Consider the following 25,431-nt stretch of genomic DNA (forward strand, 5'->3'; position numbering starts at 1 on the left):
GGGTGCGAGTACTCTGTATGGTGTGAGTACTCTGTACGGTGTGAGTACTCTGTATGGTGCGAGTACTCTGTACGGTGCGAGTACTCTGTACGGTGCGAGTACTCTGTACGGATTATGGGTGCGAGTACTCTGTACGGTGTGAGTACTCTGTATGGTGCGAGTACTCTGTATGGTGCGAGTACTCTGTACAGTGCGAGTACTCTGTACGGTGCGAGTACTCTGTACGGTGTGAGTACTCTGTACGGATTATGGGTGCGAGTACTCTGTACGGTGTGAGTACTCTGTATGGATTATGGGTGTGAGTACTCTGTACGGTGCGAGTACTCTGTATGGTGCGAGTACTCTGTACGGTGCGAGTACTCTGTACAGTGTGAGTACTCTGTATGGATTATGGGTGCGAGTACTCTGTACAGTGCGAGTACTCTGTACAGTGTGAGTACTCTGTATGGTGCGAGTACTCTGTATGGTGCGAGTACTCTGTACAGTGCGAGTACACTGTATGGATTATGGGTGCGAGTACTCTGTACGGTGTCTCCAAATGCAGTGGTTCTGGCTCTCTACACAGACAGACAGACAGACAGACAGACAGACAGACAGACAGACAGACAGACAGACAGACAGACAGACACTAATGTCACAGAACAGCAGAGCCTCCAGTCCCTGACTGTGCAGAGCTCTGTGTATATTCTCAGTTCTAATTGGGTCATATGTGATACTATATTTTCTGGAAAACCATGTGGAGTTTTCTGCTGCAAAGCCCCCCTGATAGAAACGGCATGCTGTGATGAACTGCAGTGGATGGGCTTGGAAGATATTAACTTAAGCTTAGAAAAGACTAGAGAAAGACTACACGTTTGATGAGGGTTCGTCAGATCCATTGTGTGTGTGTGTGAGTGAGTGTACTTGCTTTCCTACGTTATTGGGACTCCAATGCTCCAACAATACACCCAAATGGCCTGACAAGGCAGGAAAACGATTACTTTTTTCATGTTCTGAATTTGTTCAAATGCTATTTTGAGCATAAAGTGGAACTGACTGCATTTTTACTACTTTGCAGATATGAAACAAATAGAAAATTATAATATCAGTCAAAAATATCAAATTCTGAGTTTATGCTTCAAAACCAACTTTATAAGAGGTTTTAAAAATAGGTTCTATCACGTACAATAAGGCATTGTTGGCAGAATACGTGGATGCAGTTAAATGCACGATACATTTCTTGCAAAGAAATACATTTCTTCTTCCAATAGTCCAAAACATAATGCTATCAGGTTGTAAATCACAGCTGACCTGGTACATTCAGGACGCACTGTTTCAGTTTCAATGACTCAATAGTTTGAACAAAAACTATAACTAAGGCTGGCAATGTCAATACAATAAAACTAGCAAGGGCAATGATCACAAGTCAGTCATAACGTGGCTAATTGGCTAGCGCACGTGTGTCAAACAAGGCCCGTGGATTGAATAGGACACACAAGCTAGTATAATGAGTCAAAAGTTGTCTCCTGTACTTCATGAAATTACAGCCTGATGCGCTCGCATCGGTGAATTAAACTTCAATTGCGCTGCTTTTGTGTGTCTTGTTTACATCGTGCAGAGGAGGGAAAGTGTATAGAAACATGCCACAGTCCTAGCTAGGCTACTAAAATGTTGCAGTCTGGCTTCAGGTTTTAAAGCATGTCAATTAATAACCAAAACCTGCAACAAACCACCATGTAAAAGAGATGTCGGCAGGCCTATTACAGCAACATGTTGAGTGGACCATACAATGCATTCAACCTCACTGGTGATCCAATGCAGTGTAAAACAAAGACAGCAACATTTTTGTTATGTGGCGTTATTACATTCTTTACAAATATTATTTTACTATTTTGTTTTAATATGTTAAAATCCTATGTACGTAAGTGTACATTATAAAGGGGCATTTTTTTTTTAAACAAAAAAAGTACAAAATAAAGTATGCCTGGCCCGTGAATTTGTTGTGTTATTTTTTTTCTTCTCTTTTCTATTTTACCCCCTTTTTCTCCCAAAATTCGAGCTGGTCTGTTCACTGCAACTCCCCAACCGACTCGGGAGAGCCAAAGGCGGAGTCATGCCTCCTCCGAAACATGACACGCCAAACCGCGCTCCTTAACACCAGCCCGCTTAACCTCACTAGGGTAGGGGGCACTATTTTCACCTCTGGATGACAAGCGTGCCCAAAGTAAACTGCCTGTTACTCAGGCCCAGAAGCTAGAATATGCATATAATTGGTAGATTTGGATAGAAAATACTCTAGCGTTTTCAAAACTGCTAAAATAATGTGAGTATAACATAACTGATATGGCAGGTGAAAACCTGAGAAAAATCCATCCAGGAAGTGGGATTTTTTAAACGTTTGTAGTTTTCCATTGATTGCCTTTGACTTAGGACTCAGATTGCACTTCCTATGGCTTCCACTAGATGTCAACAGTCTTTAGAAATTGTTTCAGGCTTGTATTCTGAATAATGAGAGACTAAGACCACTCTGAATGAGTGGACCCTGCAGTGTCTCAGGGCTGTTAACTGCGTGTGACCGAGAGCACGCCTTTCTTGTTTTTCTTTTATATTGACAAAGCTATTATTGATTATTATGACTAAAAATAACCCGAGGATTGATTATAAACATTGTTTGACATGTTTCTACGAACTTTACTGATACTTTTGGGATTTTTCATCTGCCTGTTGTGACCGCCTTGGATCCATTGAATTACTGAACAAAACGCACCAACAAAATGTTTTTTTTGGATATAAAGAGGGACTTTATCGAACAAAACAAACATTTATTGGGTAACTGGGAGTCTTGTGAGTGCAACCATATGAAGATCATCAAAGGTAAGTTATTAATTTTATCGCTATTTCTGACTTTTGTTACTCCTCCACTTGCGTGGTAACTGTTTGTAATGTTTTGCGCGCTGGGTGCTGTCCTCAGATAATCGCATGGTATGCTTTCGCCGTAAAGCCTTTTTGAAATCTGACACAAAGGTTGGATTAACAAGAAGTTCATCTTTAAGCCGATGTATAACACTTGTATGTTACTTGAATATTTATTATGAGTATTTCTGTTTTTGAATTTGGCACACTGCAATTTCACCGGATGTTGGCCAGGTGGGCGCTAGTGTCCCACACCCCCTAGAGAGGTTAACCCGGAAGCCAGCCGCACCAATGTGTTGGAGGGAACACCATTCAACTGGCGACCGGGGTCAGCCTGCAGGCACCCGGCCGGCCACAAGGAGTCGCAAGAGCACGATGAGCCAAGTAAAGCCCAAACTCTCCCCTTAACCAGAAAGACGCTGGGCAAATTGTGCGCCGTCCTATGGGACTCCAAGCTACGGCCAGTTGTGACACAGCCCGGGAATGAACCCGGGTCTGTAGGAATGCCTGCGATGCAGTGCTAGAGACCGCTTCGCCGCTCGGGAGAATCCTTGTTGTGTTTTTTCTATATGGCCCAAGCGCTGATTGTGTCTGACACCCCTGGGCTAGCGTATCCATTTATGTAGCTTGCTATTTATTTAGCAAGCTAAAAACACGTTGCCTAACATCAACAATCTCGCTAGCTAGCTGCTGGGAGGATGTTATGTCAATGGAGAAGTGGGTGAGTGACTGACTTTTCCCCACACGTCATTTTTCGTTGGCTATAGCTACAGATGCTACAGGTATTATTTGGTTAGCAAGCAAGAAATGTGAATCGCTTTGCTTTCTAGCTATGCTAAACTTGAATGGCTGTTATCAACAGCTAGCATATGTCTTAGTTGGCAATCAAATGTATTTGGCATCGATCAAATGGGCGGGCAGGCATGCAAGTTCCCATTCAGTTGTTAAAACGTGAGTTGGGACAAGCATGTATTGGCAGGCCAGCTGCAGAAGGACGAGGAGGCTACATTTTCCCATCGTTTATCAGTGCAATTTTGACGGTCAGCTGAAAAGGTTTGAGAGGGTTTATCTAATGTTCCTTCGTTAGATTTTAGCTCATCTTGCTCTGACTAGCATTAGTTGTTGAGGGGGAGAGAGCCTACATTTTCATGGTTGTTTGATCAAAAAGATTGTGAAGTCCCCAAATGTAAAACTCCTGTGATATTTACAGTGCATTCGGAAAGTATTCAGACCTCTTGACTTTTCCCACATTCTGTTAACTTACAGCCTTATTATAAAATGGAGAAAAAAATATAGAAATCCTTAATCTACACAGTGATAATGACAAAGCGAAAACAGGTTTTTAGAATAGAAAAATTAAACCTATGAGACTTGAAAGTGAGCTCAGGTGAGCTCAGGTGCATCCTGTTTCCTTTGGTCATCCTTGAGATGTTTCTACAACTTGATTGGAGTCCACCTGTAGTAAATTCAATTGATTGAAAAATACTTGGAAAGGCACACACCTGTCTATATAAGGTCCCACAGTTGACAGTAATATATAATAATAATATATGCCATTTAGCAGACGCTTTTATCCAAAGCGACTTACAGTCATGTGTGCATACATTCTACGTATGGGTGGTCCCGGGAATCGAACTCACTACCCTGGCGTTACAAGCGCCATGCTCTACCAACTGAGCTACAGAAGGACCACAGTGCATGTCAGAGCATGTCAGAGCAAAAACAAAGCCATGAGGTCGAAGGAATTGTCTCCGAGACAGGATTGTGTCGAGGCACAGATCTGGGGAAGGGTACCAAAACATTTCTGCAGTATTGAAGGTCCCCAATAACACAGTGGCCTCCATCATTCTTAAAATGGAAGAAGTTTGGAACCAAGAAGTCTCTTCCTAGAGCTGGCTGCCCAGCCAAACTGAGCAATCAGGGGGAGAAGGGCCTTGGTCAGGGAGGTGACCAAGAAGTCTCTTCCTAGAGCTGGCTGACCAGCCAAACTGAGCAATCAGGGGGAGAAGGGCCTTGGTCAGGGAGGTGACCAAGAAGTCTCTTCCTAGAGCTGGCCGCCCAGCCAAACTGAGCAATCAGGGGGAGAAGGGGCCTTGGTCAGGGAGGTGACCAAGAAGTCTCTTCCTAGAGCTGGCCGCCCAGCCAAACTGAGCAATCAGGGGGAGAAGGGCCTTGGTCAGGGAGGTGACCAAGAAGTCTCTTCCTAGAGCTGGCCGCCCAGCCAAACTGAGCAATCAGGGGGAGAAGGGCCTTGGTCAGGGAGGTGACCAAGAAGTCTCTTCCTAGAGCTGGCCGCCCAGCCAAACTGAGCAATCAGGGGGAGAAGGGCCTTGGTCAGGGAGGTGACCAAGAAGTCTCTTCCTAGAGCTGGCTGCTCGTCCAAACTGAGCAATCAGGGGGAGAAGGGCCTTGGTCAGGGAGGTGACCAAGAAGTCTCTTCCTAGAGCTGGCTGACCAGCCAAACTGAGCAATCAGGGGGAGAAGGGCCTTGGTCAGGGAGGTGACCAAGAAGTCTCTTCCTAGAGCTGGCCGCCCAGCCAAACTGAGCAATCAGGGGGAGAAGGGCCTTGGTCAGGGAGGTGACCAAGAAGTCTCTTCCTAGAGCTGGCCGCTCGGCCAAACTGAGCAATCAGGGGGAGAAGGGCCTTGGTCAGGGAGGTTACCAAGAAGTCTCTTCCTAGAGCTGGCTGACCAGCCAAACTGAGCAATCAGGGGGAGAAGGGCCTTGGTCAGGGAGGTGACCAAGAAGTCTCTTCCTAGAGCTGGCTGCCCGGCCAAACTGAGCAATCAGGGGGAGAAGGGCCTTGGTCAAGGAGGTGACCAAGAAGTCTCTTCCTAGAGCTGGCTGACCAGCCAAACTGAGCAATCAGGGGGAGAAGGGCCTTGGTCAGGGAGGTGACCAAGAAGTCTCTTCCTAGAGCTGGCTGCCCGGCCAAACTGAGCAATCAGGGGGAGAAGGGCCTTGGTCAGGGAGGTGACCAAGAATCCGATGGTCACTCTGACAGAGCTCCAGAGTTCCTCTGTGGAGAGGGGAGAACCTTCCAGAAGGACATATATCTCTGCAGCACTCCACCAATCAGGCCTTTATGGTAGAGTGGCCAGACAGAAGCCACTCCTCAGTAAAAGGCACATGACAGCCCGCTTGGAGTTTGCCAAAAGGCACCTAAATGACTCAAACCATGAGAAACAAGATTCTCTGGCTTGATTGAACTTGAACTTGATTTGGCCTGAATGCCAAGCATCACGTCTGGAGGAGACCTGGCACCATCCCTACGGTGAAGCACGACCTGGCCGTAACGTAACAAAATGTGTAAAAAGTCAAGGGGTCTGAATACTTTCTGAATGCACTTTATACATTTGCAGAAATCCATTCAGGTATATTTTGTGGCTTTCGGTAAATATGTGTTCTAATGATCTAAAGACACGCTGTTGCTACTGTCTATAAACACACAGTCCAGTTCAAAGTGAATGATGGCAGGCTATTTCACTAACGCCCATGTGGCATATTGCTATTTACATGTTGGTTTACTGTAGCTCTGTTTGGCTATGGCATACCGGTTTATGTAAACTCCGTTCCTGGACAGATTATTTTATTTGGTTTTATTTACTGCAGTGTCTATTAAGTGTCAAAACACACAGCCTCTTTTTCATACACTGGAGAATTTTCACAAAAGCCTTCCCAAACGTTCTATGAATTTATGAAAATGTGAAAATGACCATAATGTAAGCTCTCGCTTATCAGAACATTATTCCTGGGAGTGTATATGAACAGATGTTAATCAAATGTCATGTTGATAAAATGCTGTCAGTTCCACTTTAAGGGTCAGGTTTACGGTTTTGCGGTTAAGGTTAGGGTTTTTAGGGTTAAGGTTAGGGTTAGTATTTTTGGGGTTAGGGTTAGGGTTTTTGGGGTTATGGTTAAGTTTTTTGGGGGTTTAGGTTAGGATCAAGGAAAAAAGTATTCTTAATGGTCAAACATTTTTACTCAAACATTTCACTAAAATAAAGCTGAGTGTGTTGGTGAGTGAGTGAGTGAGTGTGTGTGTGTGTTGGTGAGTGAGTGTGTGTGTGTTGGTGAGTGAGTGTGTGTGTGTGTTGGTGAGTGAGTGAGTGAGTGAGTGAGTGAGTGAGTGAGTGAGTGAGTGAGTGAGTGAGTGAGTGAGTGAGTGAGTGAGTGAGTGAGTGAGTGAGTGAGTGAGTGAGTGAGTGAGTGAGTGAGTGAGTGAGTGAGTGAGTGAGTGAGTGAGTGAGTGTGTGTGTGAGTGTGTGTGTGTGTGTGTGTGTGTGTGTGTGTGTGTGTGTGTGTGTGTGTGTTGTGTGAGTGTGTGTGTGTGTTGGTGAGTGTGTGTGTGTGTTGGTGAGTGTGTGTGTGTGTTGGTGAGTGAGTGAGTGTTGGTGTGTGTGTGTGTGTGTGTGTGTGTGTGTGTGTGTGTGTGTGTGTGTGTGTGTGTGTGTGTGTGTGTGTGTGTGTGTGTGTGTGTGTGTGTGTGTGTGTGTGTGTGTGTGTGTGTCTTGGTGAGTGTGTGTGTGTTGGTGAGTGAGTGAGTGTGTGTGTTGGTGAGTGTGTATGTGTGTGTCTTACCTGGGTGTCCATGTAGTGGTGAGTGTGGTCTGGGTAGTGTAGGAGAGGTACTGGACGTCACAATCAGGCTCTTCCTGTTACTGGTCCGACAGCTAGGAAGAGAAGAGACACACACACTTAAAAACGACAACAACAGCACACACCAATAGGGAGTTTGCTCTGTTTGCTCTGAACCGGGCGCAGATTTCCAATACATTTGGAGCCAGTTGAACAACACTATCATTCTCATAACGTGTTCTTCTATCTGCATACCATTTCCTCAATGGCATTCCCTCTTTCAGTGTCCACAGAACAAGTAATAAGTGGCTTCCTTAATACTCCTCACTTCAAACAAGTTAAAGGTGTAAGAGGTTACAGTAGACCAAGTTAATCAGGTTAGAGGTTACAGTGTTAGAGATTACAGTAGACCAAGTTAATCAGGTTAGAGGTTACAGTGTCAGAGGTTACAGTAGACCAAGTTAATCAGGTTAGAGGTTACAGTAGACCAAGTTAATCAGGTTAGAGGTTACAGTAGACCAAGTTAATCAGGTTAGAGGTTACAGTGTTAGAGGTTACAGTAGACCAAGTTCATCAGGTTAGAGGTTACAGTAGACCAAGTTAATCAGGTTAGAGGTTACAGTAGACCAAGTTAATCAGGTTAGAGGTTACAGTGCTAGAGGTTACAGTAGACCAAGTTAAGCAGGTTAGAGGTTACAGTGTCAGAGGTTACAGTAGACCAAGTTAATCAGGTTAGAGGTTACAGTAGACCAAGTTAATCAGGTTAGAGGTTACAGTGTTAGAGGTTACAGTAGACCAAGTTAAGCAGGTTAGAGGTTACAGTGTCAGAGGTTACAGTAGACCAAGTTAATCAGGTTAGAGGTTACAGTGTTAGAGGTTACAGTATACCAAGTTAATCAGGTTAGAGGTTACAGTAGACCAAGTTAATCAGGTTAGAGGTTACAGTAGACCAAGTTAATCAGGTTAGAGGTTACAGTAGACCAAGTTAATCAGGTTCGAGGTTACAGTAGACCAAGTTAATCAGGTTCGAGGTTACAGTAGACCAAGTTAATCAGGTTAGAGGTTACAGTATACCAAGTTAATCAGGTTAGAGGTTACAGTAGACCAAGTTAATCAGGTTAGAGGTTACAGTGTTAGAGGGGGACGGTGTGTGAGTGTGTGTTAGGCTTGGGCGGTATACCGGGATATTGTCAATACCGTCAAAAAAAAAATGTATGAAAACTGGATACTGGCCAACCCTAGTATGTGGTAGGTACGTCTGGACGGTGGGTGAGTTTGTGAGCAGACATTTACACTTCGTGCTGCTCACTGATGCGAGAAATGTTACTTTGCCCTTCACAGTCCATCCAGAGGACATAGAAACACAGTGACTAGAACAGCAGAATCATGGAGAGCTCAGACCAGGAGAGGTCTGATTATAGATCTGTGCTTCTAGTTATTAATCAAGGTGGAACACATCACTGTTGTGTTGTGGTTTCATGAGTGTCTATAATAAGCCAGTAAGATAATTGCAGTACGACGCCTAACATAAAAACAGCTGCAGAGCTCAGTGAAGTATCTTTGCAACAATAGCTGCTAGCCTGGTGCTGCTGCAATGATGACACGAAACAGGTACACAAACACACAGCAAACTAACACTGCCATCAGTCAGCTCTACATAATACATGTCTCTCACAGCAGGTGGTCAACAGCAGAGAGTCTGCAGAGGAGAGGAAGAGAGGAAAAAAGAGGAAGATGGAGAAGAGAGGAGATGGGCGGAGGATGGAGGAGAGTACAGAAATCTAGCAGCATATAGCTGGCACTCTGTCAACTGAGGTAGAGATGGAGAGATGGAGAAAGGTAGGGATGGAGAGATGGTATAGTATGATGGAGAGATGGTATAGTAGGATGGAGAGAGGGTATAGTAGGATGGAGAGATGGTATAGTAGGATGGAGAGATGGAGAGATGGTATAGTAGGATGGAGAGATGGTATAGTAGGATGGAGAGAGGGTATAGTAGGATGGAGAGATGGTATAGTAGGATGGAGAGATGGTATAGTAGGATGGAGAGAGGGTATAGTAGGATGGAGAGATGGTATAGTAGGATGGAGAGAGGGTATAGTAGGATGGAGAGATGGTATAGTAGGATGGAGAGAGGGTATAGTAGGATGGAGAGATGGTATAGTAGGATGGAGAGATGGTATAGTAGGATGGAGAGATGGTATAGTAGGATGGAGAGAGGGTATAGTAGGATGGAGAGATGGTATAGTAGGATGGAGAGATGGTATAGTAGGATGGAGAGATGGTATAGTAGGATGGAGAGATGGTATAGTAGGATGGAGAGAGGGTATAGTAGGATGGAGAGATGGTATAGTAGGATGGAGAGATGGTATAGTAGGATGGAGAGATGGTATAGTAGGATGGAGAGAGGGTATAGTAGGATGGAGAGATGGTATAGTAGGATGGAGAGATGGTATAGTAGGATGGAGAGATGGTATAGTAGGATGGAGAGAGGGTATAGTAGGATGGAGAGATGGTATAGTAGAGATGGAGAGATGGAGAGTAGGATGGAGAGATGGTATAGTAGGATGAAGAGATGGAGAGAGGGTATAGTAGGATGGAGATGGAGAGAGGGTATAGTAGGATGGAGAGAGGGTATAGTAGGATGGAGAGATGGTATTGTAGGGTGGAGAGGTGGAGAGAGGGTATAGTAGGATGGAGAGATGGAGAGAGGGTATAGTAGGATGGAGAGATGGAGAGAGGGTATAGTAGGATGGAGAGATGGTATTGTAGGGTGGAGAGGTGGAGAGATGGTATAGTAGGATGGAGAGATGGTATAGTAGGATGGAGAGAGGGTATAGTAGGATGGAGAGATGGTATAGTAGGATGGAGAGATGGTATAGTAGGATGGAGAGAGGGTATAGTAGGATGGAGAGATGGTATAGTAGGATGGAGAGAGGGTATAGTAGGATGGAGAGATGGTATAGTAGGATGGAGAGAGGGTATAGTAGGATGGAGAGATGGTATAGTAGGATGGAGAGATGGTATAGTAGGATGGAGAGATGGTATAGTAGGATGGAGAGAGGGTATAGTAGGATGGAGAGATGGTATAGTAGGATGGAGAGATGGTATAGTAGGATGGAGAGATGGTATAGTAGGATGGAGAGAGGGTATAGTAGGATGGAGAGATGGTATAGTAGGATGGAGAGAGGGTATAGTAGGATGGAGAGATGGTATAGTAGGATGGAGAGAGGGTATAGTAGGATGGAGAGATGGTATAGTAGGATGGAGAGAGGGTATAGTAGGATGGAGAGATGGTATAGTAGGATGGAGAGATGGTATAGTAGGATGGAGAGATGGTATTGTAGGGTGGAGAGGTGGAGAGAGGGTATAGTAGGATGGAGAGATGGTATTGTAGGGTGGTGAGAGGGTATAGTAGGATGGAGAGAGGGTATAGTAGGATGGAGAGATGGAGAGAGGGTATAGTAGGATGGAGATGGAGAGAGGGTATAGTAGGATGGAGAGACGGAGAGAGGGTATAGTAGGATGGAGAGATGGAGAGAGGGTATAGTAGGATGGAGAGATGGAGAGAGGGTATAGTAGGATGGAGATGGAGAGAGGGTATAGTAGGATGGAGAGATGGAGAGAGGGTATAGTAGGATGGAGAGATGGAGAGAGGGTATAGTAGGATGGAGATGGAGAGAGGGTATAGTAGGATGGAGAGAGGGTATAGTAGGATGGAGAGATGGTATAGTAGGATGGAGATGGAGAGAGGGTATAGTAGGATGGAGAGAGGGTATAGTAGGATGAGGGTGGAGAGGTGGAGAGAGGGTATAGTAGGATGGAGAGATGGTATTGTAGGGTGGAGAGACAGAGAGGGTATAGTCGGATGGAGAGACATAGAGAGAGGGTATAGTAGGATGGAGAGATGGTATAGTAGGATGGAGATGGAGAGAGGGTATAGTAGGATGGAGAGAGGGTATAGTAGGATGGAGAGATGGTATTGTAGGGTGGAGAGGTGGAGAGAGGGTATAGTAGGATGGAGAGATGGTATTGTAGGGTGGAGAGACAGAGAGAGGGTATAGTCGGATGGAGAGACATAGAGAGAGGGTATAGTAGGATGTAGAGACAGAGAGATACAGTTTAAGAGAAGGAGAAGTGAAAGAGTGTGAAGGGAGGACAGATAATTGAGAGGGACTAGAGAAACACTCACTCCACCACTCTTCATTTTACGTACTGTATTTAACAACATCCTGTTTAGAGAGAGAAAAGCAGGACTAAATCAAGTCAACAACAACTAGCCCCAGTCAGGCCTTGGTACATTGACAGGGTAATGGTTAGATGGGTACATTGACAGGGTAATGGTTAGATGGGTACATTGACAGGGTAATGGTTAGATGGGTACATTGACAGGGTAATGGTTAGATGGGTACATTGACAGGGTAATGGTTAGATGGGTACATTGACAGGGTAATGGTTAGATGGGTACATTGACGGGGTAATGGTTAGATGGGTACATTGACGGGGTAATGGTTAGATGGGTACATTGACAGGGTAATGGTTAGATGGGTACATTGACGGGGTAATGGTTAGATGGGTACATTGACGGGGTAATGGTTAGATGGGTACATTGACGGGGTAATGGTTAGATGGGTACATTGACGGGGTAATGGTTAGATGGGTACATTGACAGGGTAATGGTTAGATGGGTACATTGACAGGGTAATGGTTAGATGGGTACATTGACAGGGTAATGGTTAGCTGGGTACATTGACAGGGTAATGGTTAGATGGGTACATTGACAGGGTAATGGTTAGATGGGTACATTGACGGGGTAATGGTTAGATGGGTACATTGACAGGGTAATGGTTAGCTGGGTACATTGACAGGGTAATGGTTAGATTGACAGGGTAATGGTTAGATGGGTACATTGACAGGGTAATGGTTAGATGGGTACATTGACGGGGTAATGGTTAGATGGGTACATTGACAGGGTAATGGTTAGATGGGTACATTGACAGGGTAATGGTTAGATGGGTACATTGACAGGGTAATGGTTAGATGGGTACATTGACGGGGTAATGGTTAGATGGGTACATTGACAGGGTAATGGTTAGATGGGTACATTGACGGGGTAATGGTTAGATGGGTACATTGACAGGGTAATGGTTAGATGGGTACATTGACAGGGTAATGGTTAGATGGGTACATTGACAGGGTAATGGTTAGATGGGTACATTGACGGGGTAATGGTTAGATGGGTACATTGACAGGGTAATGGTTAGATGGGTACATTGACAGGGTAATGGTTAGATGGGTACATTGACAGGGTAATGGTTAGATGGGTACATTGACGGGGTAATGGTTAGATGGGTACATTGACAGGGTAATGGTTAGATGGGTACATTGACAGGGTAATGGTTAGATGGGTACATTGACAGGGTAATGGTTAGATGGGTACATTGACAGGGTAATGGTTAGATGGCAGATTTGTGGAGGCAGGCAAGCAGGAGCGTGACATGAATGTTGTTCTGTAATTACAGTCATCCAGATAGGAGCTCCTTCTCTTCTCACCATGTGTAAGGGTGTTTCTACATGTAGTCTTCTTTAAAGTGAACTGGGGTAAAAGAAAAGAGAAGCAAAAGATCTCCGTTGTCGTTGTCTTCATGCTGCTCTTGCCTTGGAATAAGGACTCAACTCTGTTGCCAGTTCACTTCACCTAATTTTGTGGTCTGAGTGCTCTTCACATTCACATTGCTGTGTTTAGAAAGGAACACAGATTTTTTTCCCAACATTCACTCTGGGGTTTTACAAAGTGCAGGACAAGCCATTCAACCAGAATGTGTTATCGGACAGCTAGATAAACCTACTTACATTTTGGAAGCTAATAAACTCAGCAAAAAAAAGAAACGTCCTCTGGCTGTCAACTGCGTTTATGTGTAAATATTTGTATGAACATAAGATTCAACAACTGAGACATAAACTGAACAAGTTCCACAGACATGTGACTAACATAAATGTAATAATTTATCCCTGAACAAAGGGGGGTCAAAATAAAAAATAGCAGTCAGTATGATGCAGATGAGCAGGGACCCTGGGCATCTTTATTTTTGTGTTTTTCAGAGTCAGTAGAAAGGCTTCTTTAGTGTCCTAAGTTTTCATGACTGTGACCTTAATTGCCTACCGTCTGTGAGCTGTTAGTGTCTTAACGACGTTCCACAGGTGCATGTTCATTAATGGTTTATGGCTCCTTGAACAAGCATGGGAAACAGTGTTTAAACCCTTTACAATGAAGATCTGTGAAGATGTTTGGATTTTTATGAATTAATTTGAAAGACAGGGTCGTGAAAAAGGGACGTTTCTTTTTGATGAGTTTAGATTTGATTAGAGTTTAGATTGATTTAATTCAATTATGAGACATACGATGAAACATCATACATGTAATCAGAAGCTCCTATTACCATGACAATTGCTAAAAGAAAAAATAGCAATAGAATAACCAGTCACTTTAATAATGTTTAAATAATGCTTTACTCATTCCATATATATATATATACTGTATTATATTCTACTGTATTTTAGTCTATGCCACTCCGACATTACTCGTCCTAATATTGATATATTTCTCAATGCCATTATTTTAATATTAGATGTGTGTTTATTGTTGTGAATCTTTTTCAGATACTACTGCACTGTTGGAACTAGGAACACAAGCATTTCGTTACACCCGCTATAACATCTGCTAAATATGTGTATGTGACCAATAAACATGTGATTTGAGAATAAATAATTCTGTACTTGAACATTGAACACCCAATGTAAGCTACTGCCCCTTTAAGAGCTAGAATAGATGTTGTGATTCTCACCAAATAGGTTGTCTTCTCACACTATTCAAACCCCACGATCAATAAACAGCTGAAGAAGCTCTATTAGCCTACCTTCGGCATGTTCACACTGCACAACAAATTAAACCAACTGCACAGAGTCTACAAAAAAATGTCTCAAAGGTTCCAAGTGTGAAAACACAATATCATGACATACTGGTTCACTTCTCTCAGTCCAAACCAGTTATATTAAGGTTTTCTGAGGGTTTAAAAGCTCATGTCTCAGCTCAAACCAATAACTTCACTAACATGCACACACCCGAGCCAGGTCCCAGAGGTTAGAAGTATGTTTGTTTTCTGAGGGTTTAAAAGCTCATGTCTCAGCTCAAACCAATAACTTCACTAACATGCACACATCCGAGCCAGCTCCCAGAGGTTAGAAGTATGTTTTATGGAAGCAACTTTTATTTTATCAGGTGGTGATGTAGAATTCACGAGGCAGTAACTAAGTGTTACTGATGAAGAGCAGAATAGCTGAATTACCTGCCAGCTCCGTGGTGGGAACATCCAGCTACTGCTAATACAACTACAAAACCTACAGTGGCTTCAGAATGGATTCAAACCTCTTGAATTTTCCCACATTTTGTTGTTTAACATCCTGAATATATAACATGGATTAAATTGAGATTTTGTGTCAGTTGCCTGAGAGGAAGAAACCTATGAAGCCAATGGTGATTTTTTGAAACAGTTATAAAGTGTAATAGATCAGGATAGATCAACAACATTGACCTAAATGACAGAGAGAAAAGAAGGAAGCTTGGAAAGAATAAAATATAATTCAAAACATGTATTCTGTTTGCAAAAAAATTGGCAAAGAAATTTGTCATGAATACAAAGCGTAACAAATTGGCAAATCCAACACAAAACATCACTGATTACCACTTTTCATATTTTCAATCATGGTGGTGGCTGCATCATGTTATGTGTATGCTTGTCATCGGCAAGGACTAGGGAGTTGTTTTAGGATAAAAAAACATAGAAAACAGCTAAGCGAAGGCAAAATTCTAGAGGAAAACCTGCTTCGGTCTTCTTTCAAACGGACCCTGGGGGATGAATTCAGCAAGACAATAACCTAAAATACAAGGCAAAATCTACACTGGAATTTATACTTCAATACTTACCAAGACGGCATTAAATGTGGCCTAGTTACAGTTTTGACTTACAGTTGAAGTCGGAAGTTTACATACACCTAAGCCAAATACATTTAAACTCAAGTTTTTCACAATTCCTGACATTTAATCCTAGTAAATATTCCCTGTATTAGGTCAGTTTGGATCACCACTTTATTTTATGAATGTGAAATGTCAGAATAATAGTTGAGAGAATGATTGCTTTGAGCTTTTATTTCTTTCATCACATTCCCAGTGGGTCAGAAGTTTACATACACTCATTTAGTATTTGGTAGCATTGCCGTTAAATTGTTTAACTTGGGTCAAAGTTTCGGTCGCCTTCCACAAACTTCCCACAATAAGTTGGGTGAATTTTGGCCCATTCCTCCTGACAGAGCTGGTGTAACCGAGTCAGGTTTGTAGGCCTCCTTGCTCACACACGCTTTTTCCGTTTTGCCCACACATTTTCTATAGGATGGAGGTCAGGGCTTTGTGATGGCCACTCCAATACCTTGACTTTGTTGTCCTTAATCCATTTTGCCACAACTTTGTAAGTATACTTGGGGTCATTGTCCATTTGGAAGACTCATTTGCGACCAAGCATCAACTTCCTGACTGATGTCTTGAGATGTTTCTTCAATATATCCACATAATTTTCCTCCCTGTGAAGTGCACCAGTCCCTCCTGCAGCAAAGCACCTCCACAACATGATGCTGCCACCACTGTGCTTCATGGTTTGGATGGTGTTCTTCGGCTTGCAAGCCTCCCCCTTTGTCCTCCAAACATAACGATGGTCATTATGGCCAAACAGTTCTATTTTTGTTTCATCAGACCACAGGACATTTCTCCAAAAAGTATGACAGAACGAGTCTCCTTCCTGAGCGGTATGACCCATGGTGTTTATACTTGCGGACTATTGTTTGTACACATGAACGTGATACCTTCAGGTGTTCGGAAATTGCGCCCAATGATGAACCAGACTTGTGGAGGTCTATAATAAAAAATGTAGGTCCTGGCTGATTTTACCATGATGTCAAGCAAAGAGGCACTGAGTCTGAAGGTAGGCCTTGAAATACATCCACAGGTACAATTCCAATTTACTCAAATTATGTCAATTAGCCTATCAGAAGCTTCTAAAGCCATGACACAATTTTCTGGAATTTTCTAAGCTGTTTAAAGGCATAGTCAACTTAGTGTATGTAAACTTCTGACCCACTGGAATGGTGATAAAGTGAATTATAAGTTAAATAATCTGTCTGTAAACAATTGTTGGAAATATTACTTGTCTCATGTACAAAGTAGATGTCCTAACCGACTTGCCAAAACTATAGTTTGTTAATGACTCCAACCAGTGTCTGTAAACCTCTGACTTCAACTGTATATTGGCTTGAAAATGGCTTTCTTGCAATGATCAACAACCAACTTGACAGAGCTTGAAGAATTTAAAAAGAATCATGGACAAATATTGTACAATCCAGGTGTGCAAAGCTCTGAGAGACTTAAAAGCCTCCCCGCTGTAATCACTGCCAAAGGTGATTCTATCATGTATTGACTCAGAGGGGTGAATACTTATCTAATGAAGATATATGACTGTTTTATGTAGATATTTAATAAAGGTTAGACTTAAACAGAGTATTGTCTGTAGACCTTTGACCTAAAATTACTATTTTTATCCCACTTTATAACACAACAAAATGTCGAAAAAGTCAAGGGGTGTGAATACTTTCTGACGACAATGTAGCTACAGTACTTCTCTCTCTAAACAAGTGTTTGGTACCTCTCTCTCTAACCAGGTGTTTGGTACCTCTCTCTCTAACCAGGTGTTTGGTACCTCTCTCTCTAACCAGGTGTTTGGTACCTCTCTCTCTAACCAGGTGTTTGGTACCTCTCTCTCTAACAAGGTGTTTGGTACCCCTCTCTCTAACCAGGTGTTTGGTACCTCTCTCTCTAACAAGGTGTTTGGTACCTCTCTCTCTAACCAGGTGTTTGGTACCTCTCTCTCTAACCAGGTGTTTGGTACCTCTCTCTCTAACCAGGTGTTTGGTACCTCTCTCTCTAACCAGGTGTTTGGTACCTCTCTCTCTAACCAGGTGTTTGGTACCTCTCTCTCTAACCAGGTGTTTGGTACCTCTCTCTCTAACCAGGTGTTTGGTACCTCTCTCTCTAACCAAGTGTTTGGTACCTCTCTCTCTAACAAGGTGTTTGGTACCCCTCTCTCTAACCAGGTGTTTGGTACCTCTCTCTCTAACAAGGTGTTTGGTACCCCTCTCTCTAACAAGGTGTTTGGTACCTCTCTCTCTAACCAGGTGTTTGGTACCTCTCTCTCTAACAAGGTGTTTGGTACCTCTCTCTCTAACAAGGTGTTTGGTACCTCTCTCTCTAACCAGGTGTTTGGTACCTCCCTCTCTAACCAAGTGTTTGGTACCTCCCTCTCTAACCAAGTGTTTGGTACCTCCCTCTCTAACCAGGTGTTTGGTACCTCTCTCTCTAACCAGGTGTTTGGTACCTCTCTCTCTAACCAGGTGTTTGGTACCTCTCTCTCTAACAAGGTGTTTGGTACCTCTCTCTCTAACCAGGTGTTTGGTACCTCTCTCTCTAACCAGGTGTTTGGTACCTCTCTCTCTAACAAGGTGTTTGGTACCTCTCTCTCTAACAAGGTGTTTGGTACCTCTCTCTCTAACAAGGTGTTTGGTACCTCTCTCTCTAACAAGGTGTTTGGTACCTCTCTCTAACCAGGTGTTTGGTACCTCTCTCTCTAACAAGGTGTTTGGTACCTCTCTCTCTAACCAGGTGTTTGGTACCTCTCTCTCTAACAAGGTGTTTGGTACCTCTCTCTCTAACCAGGTGTTTGGTACCTCTCTCTCTAACAAGGTGTTTGGTACCTCTCTCTCTAACCAGGTGTTTGGTACCTCTCTCTCTAACCAGGTGTTTGGTACCTCTCTCTCTAACCAGGTGTTTGGTACCTCTCTCTCTAACAAGGTGTTTGGTACCTCTATCTCTAACAAGGTGTTTGGTACCTCTCTAACAAGGTGTTTGGTACCTCTCTCTCTAACAAGGTGTTTGGTACCTCTCTCTCTAACAAGGTGTTTGGTACCTCTCTCTCTAACCAAGTGTTTGGTACCTCTCTCTCTAACAAGGTGTTTGGTATCTCCCTCTCTAACCAGGTGTTTGGTACTTCTTTCTCTAACAAGGTGTTTGGTACCTCTCTCTCTAACAAGGTGTTTGGTACCTCCCTCTCTAACCAGGTGTTTGGTACCTCTCTCTCTAACAAGGTGTTTGGTACCTCCTTCTCTAACCAAGTGTTTGGTACCTCTCTCTCTAACAAGGTGTTTGGTACCTCTCTCTCTAACAAGGTGTTTGGTACCTCTCTCTAACAAGGTGTTTGGTACCTCTCTCTCTAACCTGGTGTTTGGTACCTCTCTCTCTAACCAGGTGTTTGGTACCTCTCTCTCTAACCAGGTGTTTGGTACCTCTCTCTCTAACCAGGTGTTTGGTACCTCTCTCTCTAACCAGGTGTTTGGTACCTCTCTCTCTAACAAGGTGTTTGGTACCTCTCTCTCTAACAAGGTGTTTGGTACCTCCCTCTCTAACAAGGTGTTTGGTACCTCCCTCTCTAACCAGGTGTTTGGTACCTCTCTCTAACAAGGTGTTTGGTACCTCTCTCTCTAACCAGGTGTTTGGTACCTCTCTCTCTAACCAGGTGTTTGGTACCTCTCTCTCTAACCAGGTGTTTGGTACCTCTCTCTCTAACAAGGTGTTTGGTACCTCTCTCTCTCTAACAAGGTGTTTGGTACCTCTCTCTAACAAGGTGTTTGGTACCTCTCTCTCTAACAAGGTGTTTGGTACCTCTCTCTCTAACCAGGTGTTTGGTACCTCTCTCTAACCAGGTGTTTGGTACCTCCCTCTCTAACCAGGTGTTTGGTACCTCTCTCTCTAACAAGGTGTTTGGTACCTCTCTCTCTAACCAGGTGTTTGGTACCTGTTTGGTACTCTCTCTCTCTAACCAGGTGTTTGGTACCTCTCTCTCTAACCAGGTGTTTGGTACCTCTCTCTCTAACCAGGTGTTTGGTACCTCTCTCTCTAACCAGGTGTTTGGTACCTCTCTCTCTAACCAGGTGTTTGGTACCTCTCTCTCTAACCAGGTGTTTGGTACCTCTCTCTAACCAGGTGTTTGGTACCTCTCTCTCTGTTTGGTACTCTAACCAGGTGTTTGGTACCTCTCTCTCTAACCAGGTGTTTGGTACCTCTCTCTCTAACAAGGTGTTTGGTACCTCTCTCTCTAACAAGGTGTTTGGTACCTCTCTCTCTAACCAGGTGTTTGGTACCTCTCTCTCTAACAAGGTGTTTGGTACCTCTCTCTCTAACAAGGTGTTTGGTACCTCTCTCTCTAACAAGGTGTTTGGTACCTCTCTCTCTAACCAGGTGTTTGGTACCTCTCTCTCTAACAAGGTGTTTGGTACCCCTCTCTCTAACCAGGTGTTTGGTACCTCTCTCTCTAACCAAGTGTTTGGTACCTCTCTCTCTAACAAGGTGTTTGGTACCTCTCTCTCTAACAAGTGTTTGGTACCTCTCTCTCTAACCAGGTGTTTGGTACCTCTCTCTAACCAGGTGTTTGGTACCTCTCTCTCTAACAAGGTGTTTGGTACCTCTCTCTCTAACAAGGTGTTTGGTACCTCTCTCTCTAACCAGGTGTTTGGTACCTCTCTCTAACCAGGTGTTTGGTACCTCTCTCTCTAACAAGGTGTTTGGTACCCCTCTCTCTAACAAGGTGTTTGGTACCTCTCTCTCTAACAAGGTGTTTGGTACCTCTCTCTCTAACAAGGTGTTTGGTACCTCTCTCTCTAACAAGGTGTTTGGTACCTCTCTCTCTAACAAGGTGTTTGGTACCTCTCTCTCTAACAAGGTGTTTGGTACCTCTCTCTCTAACAAGGTGTTTGGTACCTCTCTCTCTAACCAGGTGTTTGGTACCTCTCTCTCTAACAAGGTGTTTGGTACCTCTCTCTCTAACAAGGTGTTTGGTACCTCTCTCTCTAACAAGGTGTTTGGTACCTCTCTCTCTAACCAGGTGTTTGGTACCTCTCTCTCTAACCAACTAGCTCTCATCTTGGGCCTGTCCAACAGCCTCCTTTCGGAAACATCGGACAGAGGTGACGACCGGAAAACCGGAGACGCGGGATGGGGACCACCCCCACCAGCTCTCGTTGAGGACTTGCAGGATATGTGCAAATACACTGCAGACAAGCTGCTGATTCCCTGGCCCAACGCAGTAGAAGAGACCACCAGGACCTGCTACAAGGTTAAAAGGCTACACAAAGCCAAATGGCCTGTCAGGCAATTCCTACCAATCTCACCAGAATGCCTGGAGGAGGTTACACCTGGTGACTGTGTTGACATGGAAGGGCTTGGGCTTGCCCCCCTGTCAAATCCCTGGTGGCTTCCCATCTACACCACAGCCAGAAGTCCTCCATGACTTTGATTGGTCCCACTATACCGATCAAGATAGTGGTCATGCCGGTGCCTGGTCTGTGGGACGAGATCTGCATTGTCACAGACCTCAACCTGCATATACTTAAAGCTGACATCTGGGCGTCAGGGAGGGCAATGGGGCTCATGATATCCCAAGGTCTTAGACAGTGAGAAGCTGGAGATCCTGGATGCCCCGGTAGACCCTAAGGCGCTTATCATGAGAAACCCTCAAGCTTTGTCTGCCGAGGAAGACACAGCCCGGTGTACATCACCACACCTTCGCACCAGGCTGCAGCAGGTCGACCTACCTCAACCCTCAAGATCCCCAGAATGCCCAGCCCCCCAAGTTAGCACTCTGGGATTGGCCAGTGAACAGGTTAATTTGAACACCGACAGGCTTCCCCAAAATGTAATTTCAACAATTCAAAGTTCTACAGCCTCATCCACCAGGTCCCTTTATGATTGTAAATGGCTCGTGTTTGAGGAACGGTACACTAAGTCACAGACAGTGTCGTTCCAGTGCTCTGTCCTAGTAATTTGTTTCTACAGGAATGATTAAACAAAGGAAAGGCCTTTTCTACTATTAAGGCATATCTGGCAGCTATTTCGGCTTGTCAAGTGGGTTTTTCACCCTTTTGTTGCCCGATTTATGAAGTGTATACGCCGTTTTCGCCCGGTGCACAAACAGCTTTCCCCATAGTGGGACTTATATTCTAGATGCTCCATCTCAAGAGCCTTTCAAGCCCCTGGATCAGGTGGATCTTAAGGTACTTTCATTTAAGACAGCGCTACTACTAGTGTTGTCAAGAGTGTAAGGGACTTTCACACGCTCTCAGGGCACTCATGTGCACAGTTTGCACCAGGTAACAAGAGGGTATCATTGCGGCCTAAACCCGCCTTTATCCCTAAGGTTATTAACCCATCTGAAATCAAATCCAATTTTATTACTCACATGAGCCGAATACAACAGGTGTCGATCTTACCGTGAAATGCTTACTTACAAGCCCTTAAACCAACAAAGCAGTACAAGAAATAGAATTAAGAAAATATTTAATAAATAAACTAAAGTTTTAAAAAATTAAAAGAAGTAACAAGATAATTACATAACAATAATGAGGCTATATACAGGGGGTACCGGTACAGAGTCAATGTGCTGGGGTACATGTTAGTCGAGGTCATTTGTAAAGTGACTATGCATAGATAATAAACAGCGAGTAGCAGCAGTGGGGGGGATTGAAGCTGTTAAGGAGCCTTTTTATCCTAGACTTGGCACTCCGGTACCACTTGAGGGGCCCCAGTGTTGTGGATAAGCGTGGCAGATGTGTTGTTACCTACCCATACCACCTGGGGGCAGCCCTTCAGGAAGTCCAGGATCCAGTTGCAGAGGGAAGTGTTTAGTCCCAGGATCCTTAGCTTAGTGATCTTTGAGGGCACTATGGTGTTGAATGCTGAGCTGTAGTCAATGAACAGCATTCTCACATAGGTGTTCCTTTTTCTACAGGTGGGAAAGGGCACAGTGAAGTGCAACTGAGATTGCATCATCTGTGGAGCTGTTGGGGCGGTATGTGAATTGGAGTGGGTCTAGGGTTTCTGGGATAATGGTGTTGATGTGATCCATGACCAGCCTTTCAAAGCACTTCATGGCTACCAACGTGAGTGCTACAGGGCGGTAATTCATTTGGGCAGGCAGGTTACCTTCGCTTTCTTGGGCAAAGAGACTATGGTGGTCTGATTGAAACATTTAAGTATAACTGACTCGGTCATGGAGAGCTTGAAAATGTCAGTGAAGACACATGCCAGTTGGTCCACGCATGCTATGAGTACACTTCCTGGTAATCCGTCTGGCCCCGTGGCTTTGTGAATGTTGACCTGTTTAAAGGTCTTGATCACATCGGCTACGGAGAGCGCGATGACACAGTCGTCCTGAACAGCTGGTGCTCTCATGCATGCTAGTGTTGCTTGCCTCGAAGTGAGCATAAAAGGCATTTAGCTCGTCTGGTAGGATGCGTCTTCCACTTGAGCTGACAGCTTTTTATCCCTCGCCGTTTTCCGTACGGGAACATCAATATGTTGTGCCCAGTACCTAGTATCTACATGGACAGGACTAAGGGGTTTTAATTTAATGTCATCAGTTGTTTTTTTCCTGAACCAAACCTCACACAGGTAAAGAGCTCATTAAACACCTTTAAATGCTGAACATTGGCAATGGCATTTCATTTTCTCGCTGTACCGAAACCAAACCGTGACCACAAAATCGCAATATGTACCGAACCGTGGGTTTGGTGAACCGTTACAACCCTCGACACACACACACCATATGTATCATACCCACATGGCAGCTTATTCTTCAAAGCCACACCACATGCTAAGCCCATACTACAGAGCCTGCATATTAACAGATGGTAGGAGACTTATCAAACACACAGCTTTTCATGAGGGAATACTTCCACTAGCCTAGCTGCTTACTTTGTGGTGCATACCAATAACACACACTGGCCACAGAGCACACGCACACACTGGCCACAGAGCACACACACACTGGCCACAGAGCACACACACACTGGCCACAGAACACACACACACTGGCCACAGAACACACACACACACACACACACACACACACACACACACACACACACACACACACACACACACACACACACACACACACACACACACACACACACACACACACACACACACACACACACACAGGCCACAGAGCACACACACACTGGCCACAGAGCACACACACACTGGCCACAGACCACAGCAAACAAACTGGCCACAGAGCACACACACTGGCCACAGAGCACACACACACACTGGCCACAGAGCACACAGACACTGGCCACAGAGCACACAGACACTGGCCACAGAGCACACACACACACACACTGGCCACAGAGCACACACACACACACAGGACACAGAGCACACACCCACACTGGCACAGAGCACACACACACAGAGCACACACACACACACACAGAGCGCACACGCACACAGAGCGCACACACACACACAGAGCGCGCACACACACACAGAGCGCGCACACACACACACACACACCCACCCAGCCACCCACCCACAGAGCACACAGCCACAGAGTATGCACGCACACACACACATGCACTCACTCACACAAAACAGAGAAGAGAGATTTGAATGTTAAATGTCAATGATAATTTTCTCATTTGAGTGATTGCTGGCTCTAATCGTCTTACCAAACAGTTTCATGTGAGGCCAGCTGGGGGTTCGGCAGGCAGGCGGAGCTAAACAACATAATTACAGTCAGCCGATGTGATGTGCCAATTAACACGAGAACGCAGCAATTATGCAGACACCCGTTAGCAGGGAGTCCACAGAGAGAGAGACCAGAAACCCCATCACTGCTAGCATGAAGTCAACAGACAGAGAGAGACCAGAAACACCATCACATCTAGCAGGAAGTCAACAGACAGAGAGAGAGAGAGACCAGAAACATCATCATTGCTAGCAGGAAGTCAACAGACAGAGAGAGACCAGAAACATCATCACTGCTAGCAGGAAGTCAACAGACAGGAAGAGACCAGAAACATCATCACTGCTAGCAGGTAGTCAGACAGAGAGAGACCAGAAACATCATCACTGCTAGCAGGAAGTCAACAGACAGAGAGAGACCAGAAACATCATCACTGCTAGCAGGAAGTCAGACAGAGAGAGACCAGAAACATCATCACTGCTAGCAGGAAGTCAACAGACAGAGAGAGACCAGAAACATCATCACTGCTAGCAGGAAGTCAGACAGAGAGAGACCAGAAACATCATCACTGCTAGCAGGAAGTCAGACAGAGAGAGACCAGAAACATCATCACTGCTAGCAGGAAGTCAACAGACAGAGAGAGACCAGAAACATCATCACTGCTAGCAGGAAGTCAGACAGAGAGAGACCAGAAACATCATCACTGCTAGCAGGAAGTCAGACAGAGAGAGACCAGAAACATCATCACTGCTAGCAGGAAGTCAACAGACAGAGAGAGAGACCAGAAACATCATCAATAGTACTGATGCATGTCAGATGCAGTCTTTCCACAATTTTATAGACAGCGTGCAAAAGGGTCTCCTTTGGGGTAGGGGGCCACAGAGTTAGACAGGGGGGGGTGGCGTACTGCCTATACAATGGTAAGGGAGATTGATTTAGAGACGTCTAGTCTGCAGAATGGGTGAATGGCCACATCTCTCTCTCGCCACAGGGAGACAGACAGAAGAGTATCGACAGCAGCCTCATCACACTCTTTATCCACCTGCAACTGACTGACTAAACAAGCCCTGCTTTCTATGTGAACGGAAAAGACTGAGGGATAGTGATTGCTCCTTTTCTTCTGGCTCCATTCAGAAGCACGTCTATGATTGGTCTGGCTAGCGTAGCGTCATAGGTGCACAGTGATCGGTCTGGCTAGCGTAGCGTCATAGGTGCACAGTGATCGGTCTGGCTAGCGTAGCGTCATAGGTGCACAGTGATCGGTCTGGCTAGCGTAGC

The 25,431-nt window shown here is 44.6% G+C and overlaps 1 protein-coding gene across 9 annotated transcripts in view; it reads right to left on the bottom strand.

Moving 5' to 3' along the window:
- mast2 (microtubule associated serine/threonine kinase 2) overlaps positions 1-25,431 on the bottom strand; it is a 333,467-nt gene that overhangs the window by 58,018 nt on the left and 250,018 nt on the right. For all 9 annotated transcript variants that reach the window (XM_052463462.1, XM_052463428.1, XM_052463449.1 and 6 more), the window contains one exon: positions 7,475-7,566. In XM_052463462.1, the coding sequence (XP_052319422.1) occupies positions 7,475-7,566 (92 nt within the window). The remainder of the gene's footprint in view (positions 1-7,474; positions 7,567-25,431) is intronic.

This window comes from Oncorhynchus keta, chromosome 1 (assembly GCF_023373465.1).
Source record: "Oncorhynchus keta strain PuntledgeMale-10-30-2019 chromosome 1, Oket_V2, whole genome shotgun sequence".
NCBI lineage: Eukaryota > Metazoa > Chordata > Actinopteri > Salmoniformes > Salmonidae > Oncorhynchus > Oncorhynchus keta.